At 36.4% G+C, this 10,984-nt stretch overlaps 2 protein-coding genes across 2 annotated transcripts in view; one reads left to right on the forward strand and one right to left on the reverse strand.

The window, feature by feature from the left end:
* The window catches only part of LOC118739068 (glycerophosphocholine phosphodiesterase GPCPD1-like), a 481,215-nt gene that overhangs the window by 33,840 nt on the left and 436,391 nt on the right, over positions 1–10,984 (forward strand). The window lies entirely within an intron of this gene.
* LOC118739715 overlaps positions 1–10,984 on the reverse strand; it is a 24,545-nt gene that overhangs the window by 8,812 nt on the left and 4,749 nt on the right. The window contains exons 3-6 of the mRNA XM_036471227.1: positions 6,526–7,117; positions 1,472–2,060; positions 1,138–1,409; positions 882–1,062 (exon numbers count right to left, since the gene is read on the reverse strand). Coding sequence (XP_036327120.1) covers positions 882–1,062; positions 1,138–1,409; positions 1,472–2,060; positions 6,526–7,117 — 1,634 coding nt within the window. The remainder of the gene's footprint in view (positions 1–881; positions 1,063–1,137; positions 1,410–1,471; positions 2,061–6,525; positions 7,118–10,984) is intronic.

A 10,984-nucleotide genomic window follows, 5' to 3' on the forward strand; every position in this document is an offset into this window, starting at 1 on the left:
ACAATAAATAAGATTTCACTACGATTGAATTTTCTATTAGTAACAGGGTAGTTATAGTGAATGTTTTATTCGATAACTAAAACTATATTTGATGTTTGTAGCGATAAAAATATGCCTAAATCAGCCAAATACCCTATGTGGGTCGGCTGAATCAGTAAAACGTGACAGTAGTTGACTTTTGAGGTTAATATATCGGTCTTGAGTTGGTAAGGTTTTTAAAACATCCGCAGCTTCCTTTACAGCATCGCTGCTAATTGCTGAGAGGACCAGATTATATTTACCGACATAAGATGTGGTCTTGTACGACTGAAAGGTGGCCTCAATTTGTAGAAACCATTTGTCTGGCATCTCAGTTCAGAACGGTCGCAGCTTGCATTGCGATGCAAGCTCCACATCTTTAGTTGGCATTTTGTTCGATGAAATATTCTCCCCATCCGTCGATGCGCCCTTTTGTCGATTCCGTCATGTAACGACTCGGGGTCACCACTAATTTTTTGGTTTTGGAAGTTTGACTATAATTATAGGACATTGTGTTTAATAAACTAAATTACCATTTATTGCATAAGTACTACGTTATATAAACTACTTTCGCGAATTTAGCTTATCATAATATACCGTTTGTAACTATTTATATGCAAAATTTTATATGAAAAATAGTACCAAATTTCGAACTACTTCGCAAAGCGGGCTTTTTTTCTTCCCGTTTCTCTCGTGCTCCCATATTACAACCTTTTGTAAGGGAGCTGTAGACATGAGCTGTCACTACGTACAACACCTTGTATAATTCCACCATGTTCATCGACAACGCCGTTGTTTGCTTCCCTTTGCTTCTTATTATGGTGTATTCTCTTCGCCAAGTTCCAAGCATAGTTTGTAGCGATTTCAATTAGAAAGCAAATCGCGCTAAGCAACATTCCAAATCCGAAAATACCCAACGCGTAGCGACACTCTGTGATACCGATCGAAACAAAACCGCCAACGCCGCCCTCACACTTGGGCTTTTGAGGAAACCACTTGAGCTCTTCGCGATTCATCAAACCCACTTCGCGTTGCCAACGCAATCTACAGCCGCGTAAGGGTCAGAAAAAAATGGTGTACTTAGAAAATATATGTAGAAAATAGTTTGAAATAACGCACTGCCTGCGGAAAAGTTCCTTATATGGAAAATTCTTCCTTGTCGGTATGGCGATCATTGGTAGCTGAAAGGGCTCGAGCTCCTTGAGTCCACACTTCTCTGGCTCGCTAAATGTGTTGCTGATAATTTGGTAGCCAGCCTGCAGTTCTACTTGGTAGGCGAAGAGTCCTGTGCGCATTTTTTCCATACCAACTGTGGGACGCATAAAAATATTATCACCCTTTGGTGCAATTTTCTTGTGGTACAAGTGATTTGTGACAGGATCAGTAGATTCCTAAAATCAGAGAAAAGTTATCGAATGAAAGAAATACGTTTTATATCTCCGATTTAACACACATTGAAGTAAATTTTATTATAAACAGTATCCTGCACTCCAATCTCTAACGGTGATTGCGCTAAATCGCTCAAAGTTTGTATTGCCTCCGAAGGAGATTGCAGCAATGCAACAATATTCGCCGAAAATGATGTGTACAAGAAGAGCGTTGACACAAATGTTGTAAAAACGATGACACGCGCTGATCGATTGAAGATATTCGCATAGAAACCCTGCTGACACATTGCACCCCAAACGAAGACCACACAATCGAGTATGCCAATCTCATGCGATTCCGGTGAGTACAATAGCTCTACCATGAATATGCCTATGGTGAAGATCATTAGCAGCAGTATGGATATCCAAACATCGCGTGCGAAAGGCATGGCAAAGATGTTAGCCACTGCGGATAGTGGCGGTTGGCGGAACATTATGCCAGCGCGTATGCGAAAAGTTTCCGCTACAAAGTCAACCAATGCAATGCGATCTAGACGCATGAAAATGGCCATTTGTCCGAAATCGAGTTCGTAGCGTTGGAAGCGACCCATGAGGCCATCGAAGGAGCCGTTCGGTTGGTGCCAGCCATAATTGTCCACCTGATGGGTGTTGAAGCTAAAGAAAATTGGAGAAAGAAGTATTAGAAATGAAGCAGCTTAATAAAACCGAGACTACAAGAAAATTTACTCCACCACAATGAGGAAGAAGAAAAATAACTAATATGGAAACATAAAGCAAAATGAAGATTTTGCCGTGATTATCAAAGATAGAAAAAAACGGAAGAAAAACGAATCAAGCGAAAAAGCAAGGTAATGATAAAATAGAAGAAAAAATTATACAAAATATGAAAATAAAAAGCAGAAGAAGCGTCTAAACTAATCCCACATGATCTTACAAGAATAAATCGTAAAAACCATAAGCTGGTATCAAATTATTGCCCCGTGAAATATGCACCGCCAGGATTTGCACAATTCTTCATAGCTGAATTGCTGAATATTTTAACTGCATTACCAACGTACCTAGAATCGCGGTGACAAGAACTGGTAACAATTTTTGGTAATACAATTTTCCGGTTACAAAATCTTCGGTAATGTGCAGAATAGACCTGTTAGAGAGGAGTAAAACACTCCCTTATGGCATAGACAGACGGCAACTTTAATCCGAATTAAAGGCGCAGTTGGTTGGTTCAAAATTTTACCCTGGCATATGACAGTCAATTGCGGATTAAGCGAGCCGCGAGATCGTAGTTTCGAATCGCACGGCCAGCAAAATTTAAATTTGAACTTTTTAGTTCCCTCAATTATTTCTTTTATTTTTTAAGCGTAAGTACAAAGGTTTTATCATTTCTTTAATAAAATTAAACTCGAAAAAATAAAATTAACTTAAAATAATTATGTGAAATAACTAAAACAAAAAAACAATTACTAAATAGAATACTGCTACTAGTTATTATATTACTAGCTCAATTATCATTAGATAACTTATGATCTGGATTGAAAAATAGGCTTAATGCTTTCCCGGACGTAACCAAATTTAGCATACTTACTGCAGGCAAAAAAAAACCCGAGATAGGGTTGGGGCAACCTTCCAAAATTTTTCTTCTTGCTGAAAGAGGTGCTGGCAGCAAACTTTACGTTTGCAAGTATAAATTTAGATGATGCTCATGAAATGATTATATTTCACTTTCACAATTGATTCAGCAACATAAGGGCCGTTTAACTGTCTGTTAAAAATAACCGGTGTTTTGACTGATAGTCAAATTTTTCGCTCACAGGCCATCGATAAAAAGTCCAAGTAAACCAACCGGCCGTAAATTTTTAGCAGGCAGTCGCGAAAATGGCTAATGCTGTTTAAATTTAAATTAGCTGAAAAAACATTACCAGCTGCTATTGTCACGGAAACACTAGCTTTTTATAAAAATCATGAATATTTTTGTCAGTTTCAAAGGCATTCAGTTGCGCATTTTAAGTTAATTGCACACCCTGTATTGGTTACGGTAGAAAATTGAAAGTAAGTATAGATATTACAAAACCAAGGGGTGCCCCGTTTTCTACGATGACATTTCTTCCCCCCATACAAAATTTGGCCCACTCTAATGGTCATAGGCTGAAAATAATTTCGATATATCAAGGAGCGTGGCGCCTCCCATACAAATTGAAATTTTCATACTGCGTAAATATCTCTGGAAGTATTTGTGGGATTGATTTTTTTATACTACGTATCTCTGGTGAACTTGGTGTCGGGATAAATAAAATCAATTCCATACTCATGGAAGAAAATTACGGTTATTAGATAAGAGGGCTTGGTACCTCCCTTACATGCCGAGTTTTTTTTGCTAAATATCTCTGGAAGTTTTCGTGGTAGAATACTGCAACTGAGTTAGTTCATATCTCTGAAAGGCTATAAATAGAGAAAAGTTGGAGTCATTGGAAAAGGTTCGGTTGTAGCACCTATAAATGTGTGAAGTATTTAGAATTTTAACTACAGTACTGAGATGTGGTATTTTATTAATGTCAAGTTACTGAATTTAAGTTGGAAATATTAATTTAAAAAAAAAATCGCTCCTGTGTTCTAGTTCACAGTTCTGACAACTCGGCTACTACTATTTACGCCAAAGTGTTTGCCTGCTTTCCTTTTTATTACCAATAGACAACAGCTGACCGGTTTGGTTATTGCCATAAAAAGTCCCCCATTTATTTCAATAATTTAATCTAGGACTGAATCCGGATCCACTGCAGTTAACTCCAGAGATAATTCTGAATTGACGAGTTGATACGGATCAACGCTCTGCCGTCTGCCTATGCTTTGCTAATTCAGCTATCTTAGTTGGTCTCGAATTGGAAAATGTTGCAGAGAATCTGTAGGGTAATTCATATATACCCCGAAACCACGTAAACCTCTTAATCTTACTTAATTTTGTATGAAAAACTGGTTTATTTACGAGATTTACGCGGTTATGAGGCATATGCGCGTTTTAATGAATACCCATTGTACGACTTTGGAAGTTAGAAGGGATTTATTTGGCCTGTTAGGCGAATTTTGAAGTTGTGTACGCAAGCCAGAGTAATTTATGTCAAAAAAATACAAAAAAGGTGTTGAAGTACAAGTATTTCTCTTTGAAATGGCGTTGAGTTTGCTCAAATATCTTTTTGCTTCGCTGAGATATTACAATTTTAAGATTAAAAAATTCCCAAAAATTTACGGTATTTTGTAACTGCACGAAACTTGCGTTTTATACTACTATAAAACTGCGTACATCAAATTATTCTAAAAATGCTGAGTAAAAAGTGTGAAATTTGAGCAAATTTTGTTTGCATTTTTATAATTCTTGTACAAAGTTTGAAATGCGCATTTAAATGCAGTTAACTATATGGGAAGTAAGGTAGGCTTTTATAAAAAAAAATAAATACTAAATAAAGAAAATAAATATATACTAAACTGGTTGAAATAAGGCGTTTCTTTTATGTCTGCTACTACCCTGGGGGAAAATCTCTAGTTCTGAACTGGGGCGCTTATAGTACATTTAGACCCAGTACTGGTTCGCGATAAATCTCTTTTGCATGCAAGCAACTGGCGAATTTAACATGGCGATGTCCTAGGAAGTGTCAATTGCCCCCCGCTGCATCCCTTTTTCGATAGTTCCAAACTAGTCCTAAATTCTATACATCCGAACCAGTTCTAAAATCGACCGAAGGAAGAAAAAAGTATCATGATTTTTCAATCTTTTCGGTTCTTCCGTGTGCGATTTTACATTATTTTCAAAGAAAGGTTTTTTCAATTTGAAATTTAATTTGTTTGAATGATTGTAAGAAATGTACGTTTACATACCTTGCTGTAGCTGACTTTGCAGAGGTGCTCGCTGTTATTGGTTAGATTCCATACGGCCCCAAGTTGTTAATATGTTAACACAAAGCTTTGTTTTGTATTACCAAACTATGAAATAGCACAGAATAGAAGCGTATTTGAACGAAAAAGCCGCCGAACACATATCTATGTAAAGTAAACAAGCTCCCCGCTGCATCCCTTATTCGATAGTTCCGAAATAGTTCTAAATTCGACAAATAAGATCTAGTTCGTTCTGCATCCCTTTTTCTATAGTTCCGAACCATTTCTAAATTCGTCACTTTAGATATAGATTTGTAGTGAAAAAAACTGAAAAAATTTGTTTTTTAAAAGTACCACTTTTCGCCGATTTTGGACTGGTGGGGATCTAGTTCCTATGGGGCTAGTTCCTTTTTGGCGATAAAGTCCTAGTACGGAACTAGAAATTTGATTCACTAGTCCGCGGTTTCCCTGCAGGGTAGTAATATGAACTTCTTTCAGCCACACAATACATACGTTGACATAAGTTTATTTTGCACCGAGCTTTTTTCGACATGCCTTAAGTTACTTTATCAGATATGCACACGCTAAAGTATTGTCAAATGCGTATACATTTAATTATTCTGCCTTATCCTGAGTTTCACTTGAAAAAAAAAATTCACCCGAAAATTTGTCATCCGCCCATAGTAAAACCATTGAAACCAAGAGTGAAAAGTGAACCGGTTCGGGGAAAATGAAACTCATGATAAGGCTGATTGTCTTTTGTTTTGTTACTAATGAAATATTTTACAACTTAAATAATAAAGTAGGTTTCAAACCCATTTATTTATTATTTATTATGTGGTACAGCTTCTCAAACTATATTGATACAATTTGTTCATGTTAAGTTGTTGGAAAATAATAAATATCTAAATCCCGGGACTAATCCCGGGATTGTATGAATAATGTCCCGAAAATCCCGGGAACGCAAAAATCCAAAAAAATTAACATTCCTAATCTGAGAGTCAGATCCGGGCCCGAATGGCGGCACCCGTAATCGAAATAGCAGACTAGTGTGATCGAGTGCCGTAATCTGAAAGTGAAAATTTGAATCGAGCAGCCGTTCTATCACGCATGCCGCGACTCAGGCCTAGGTTTCGTTTTAAACAACCGTTAATTCACTCGACAATGTGCCTCGGCCGCGAGATAAATGCTTCAGTGATTAAATTCTTCATGCCTTCGTATGTTTCTAAGAAATCTCAACATCTCCGAAACTTACCGCATATTTAATTTGTTGGCCAACTCGATGGTGAGCCGGTTGTTTACTTTCGAAATAGTGTCGATATGCCGCAATGATATATCTTCGATATTCGTAAACAAATCGGGAAAAGCAATAACAAGTCCCGTTTTAAAGGTGATACCCTCCAAGTTTTGGCGATAGGAAATGGCTGAACCAAATTTTTGAAGCGCCTCCAATAAATCGTTGACATCGCGCATTTGTGGCACACCCATTTTAGCATATTTCAAACGCTTTTCTGCGGCAACTTTATACACATCGAGCATCGCGAAGGATTGCGTTGCTGGCTGCCGCACCATAACCCGCACCTCACCATCAGGTGGCAGAAATATTTCCTCATCATCGAGTAGTGAAATATGTGCCTCATCAGCGGTGAGTAGCAACCAAAAGCGATTTGTGGTGAAGTAGTTGTTTTCGGAGGCAGCGGACCAGCGTAGCACATTAAGCGCACAGGCGTTGGCGAATTGCAATAACAGAATGCCGGATTTATAGGTGAATGGCGGCAGAGGCAAGCGCAATGGACGACGTGTACTATTATCGCTTCGAAATGTGCGCGGTGGACCAAATGCAGCAGAGCCTTCAGTGGTTGGACCGTTCGGAGTAGCCTTAGTTAGTATGTTGGACCGATAGAGCCGCCAAATTTGCTCGCTGTCGTCATAGTCCTGGCCATTGAAAATACGCGTTGGAAATCCATTGGCAATAAATTCGAATAACAGAGACTTCAAGTTTTGGTACCCAGCGGGAGTGACTGCAATGATGGAAGTAACGAAAGCAGTTTTTTTTTTAATGTCGCATCCAATGCATTTGTATTCATGTTTGTTTTCGATTTAAAATACTAGAATGAAAATTTATGACCGCCAAGTGTTCAATGGCTCAGCTATTGCTTTATGAGCGCGCTTCTTACCAGTGTTGCCAGAACTTTTTGGACGAACCGGCTAAATTGGCAAAAAAAAAACCGGCTAAAAACGGCTAAACTGTTTCAACTAAATTTCACATGTTTTATTTAAATAAATCATAAGTAGAAAGACTAGTTCTTCGAGAGAAGTTGCAAATTCATGCTGGAAAAAATTTTGCCAGCAAGAATTTGCAATTAGGAAAAACATGTGATTGATTTTTTTTTTATTGGATTTTTTGTCGAAGATAATTTTAATAAACAGGTTCGTCAAATTTAAAAATTTACAAACTTGAGCGATTTTAAAATGAAAAATTTAAGTAAATACTTGTTTACTTAATTAATTCCAATGATTTAAAACGTACTCGGAATGCAGTCTCAACCAGAGTCGATATAGGAAACGCGACAGTTAGCACGGCAAAGAAATTCAAACGTATGTTGAAGAAAGTCGGACTAGCAAGAATCCTAGATCCTGTTTTTTGCCCCTCTGAAATAATTTTAAAATTCTATGCAAATTTTTTTATGTTTGAAATGCAACCGTTGACACTAGCCGGCAGGGAAACTTGCAAGTTCCCTCAAATTTGCGTTGTGCAGAAATTTGCAAGTTTCTCTCCTTGAGAGAGAATTTGGGAGCATTTTTTCTTACTAACTGATATTTTGAGTGATAATTTTCGCTGCATTTTCGACGAACAAACCTATTGTCTTCCCAGAGAGTTTTGCATTACATAGAAATTTGTGCTCTTTTAGCTTCATTTTGACGCATTTCAGTATTGGTTCTTTAAATTCAAGTGAAAACATATACGTATATTTGAATTTTAAGAAAGCAAGGTAAATGGCAAAATCGGCAAAAAACGGCTAATTTTTTTTTTACAAAACGGCTAACAAATCGGCTTCCGGCTAAACCGAAATTTCTCCGGCTGTTTGCTATCGCATCCGGCTAAATCTAGCCGGAAAACGGCTAAAATGGCAACACTGCTTCTTACATATGTACACATTTCTCCCGCGCCATTATTTTCCATGCTTACCAACATCCTCTGGACAGACAACCAACAGTATATTGTGTACTCCATGCCAGCGAAAATATTCCATGAAAATATGCGCGTCGTATTTTAGCGTGGCGGCATCGGCTGTAGATCGTTCTTCCGCTGTTAAATTGGCCGGGCGTGTTGCGCTTGCCAATTCAAGGGCCGTTGCTTGGTGAGGAGCGGCGGCGATTGGAAATATGTAGTAAATTAGTAGCATGAAAAGCCTTTTGCAATTCAACAGCTCCATATTCGTTCTACCAGTTGCAAGTGTTGCAGTATTCGCGTGCGCTTTTTATTCGTTTTATTTTCTCTTCGAATCACTGACCCATTTTAAGGGCCTAGTTTATGCGATTATGGCAACCAGGTCGTGCAGTTGTTGCATTTTATAGCGCTTCAGATGCAGGTAGATCCTTTGTGGGCGCTTAAAATTTGTGTATATGTATTGGTTAATGCTTCTTCTCTTGCGTTTTTCATAGTACGTTCTTGAGCTTATTATTCCAATTATAAAATGTTGTACAAAATTGGACGTGTTGAGTCGCTCGTTAAAGGAAATTGCAGGCAATTTTGTGGAAAATTAGAGTATGTGATTTATGTGTAAAAACTGCGTATATTCTTTAACCCCTTCAGAACCAAGGCAAACATGTTTCTCAAATAGCTCTATACTCGTAAGAATATTGTGTGCACTTGGCGCTTTTTGTTTTTATCGTTTATAACTTTATCTTAAAATTTTAGGAAAAATATTAAAAAAGTACCAAAGATTGGTAAATACATACATAATATTTTCACCATTTTTTTTTTTTATAAAATATTTTTTCAGGCATTCCAGGAAAAATACTTAAAAAATATATGATAAATTTTTACCATTTTTTTACCATTTATTAGAAAAAATTATTTTCTGAAAATGTTAAAGGCGTTCAGCTTTAAGTATGAACTTCTATATCTTTGGAAATACTACAATATAACCTATTAAGAAAGTTTTAAATTAAACCAATTATAATTTGTCTTTTCAACGTCGGATTGTCTTTCCATTTCTCTTCTTCCTTCGCTTGACATTGAATATTTAATTGAAACTACATAGAAGATACCAGATCTTTTTGTATGACGAAAGATATGCAAGTATGTATATTATTTTTGGAAGCCATGTGCGTTTTGATAATTGATTGATATCGGGACCTACCTCTGGAAAATTTCTAGAATTTTCGAATTGCGATTGAATATTTAGTGTCGCGCCCATCGCTAGTGCGAACCTCTCAATCACCACGCACATACATATGTTACGAATTAGATCGTTTATGAATGAAATACTAATTTATATCCCGATAACTATATAAACAAAAACTATCGATATCAATTTTTCATTGACGACAAATATTTAAAAATCGATAAACATGTTGATATCAATAACAATGTTGATAAAAACTAATATAATGCCAGTTTCATCGTTAAATTGACGAACATGTGCTCATCAGTATAAAGTAAATAAATTTATCGATAATTCCGATAAACGTATAAAGTTAAATAAATAAGTTTATCGATAAATCAGATAAACATATACAAATGTTTGTGTATTGATAACGATATTGTCAAAAATGCCATAATAATAATCTCTGATAAATTTATCGATTGATACTTACAACAAACTTTTTCAAAAATCTTGCATTTTTCATTCTATCATTGATACCATAGATATAATGTAGCATCAATCTACATTCGATGCGAATATACTTTCCACCAAAACCTCGGTATTTGAGGCATATTCACGCTCTCTTCTTAAACGACTTCCAAAAGGAGGAGGTTATCAGTTCGTCGGAAAATTTTTATTTTTTATTTTTATTACAAGCTTTTATTTAACTTCACTTGTATGTATGTATGTATGTATGTCCTGGAACTTTGCAGTCAATATTTAACAAACTTCCCGATGAGCTACAGACTTGAAACTTCAAACTTAGCTCAGAACTCGAGGACAATACAATTTAAAATATGTTTTAATCCGCTAGGTGGCGCAGGAGTCGAGATATTTGTAAAACCCGCATTTATGGTCTGATTTGGTTCGTATTTAGAACATTTATTACGTATATGAAAAGAAATTAATCCGAAAAAAATTTTGCCGATAGGTGGCGCAGGAGTCGAGATATTTGGAAAACCCGTATTTATGATCCGATGTGGTTCATATTTAGAACATATATGACTTATATGAAAATAAATAAATCCACAAAAAATTTTGCCGACAGGTGGCGCAGGAGTCGAGATATTTGGAAAACCCGTATTTATGATCCGATTAAGTTCACATTTAGAATGCATATTGCTTACATGAAAAGAAATAACTACACAAAAAATTTTGGCAGTTATGTGGCGCGTGAGTCTATATAATTAAAAATTCGGCATCTGTGCTCAAATTTGGTTTATATTCAGAATAGGTGTATTATCTATTTAAATTGAAATATATTGAAAATTTTGTTTGTTAAGTCAAATTTAGTATAATATTAACTGCAAGATTTCAAAAGACTAAAAAGTAGAAAATAAT

The sequence above is a fragment of the Rhagoletis pomonella genome, unplaced genomic scaffold (assembly GCF_013731165.1).
Source record: "Rhagoletis pomonella isolate Grant_MI unplaced genomic scaffold, Rhpom_1.0 Rhpom_scaffold_00005, whole genome shotgun sequence".
NCBI classification, from domain to species: Eukaryota; Metazoa; Arthropoda; class Insecta; order Diptera; family Tephritidae; genus Rhagoletis; species Rhagoletis pomonella.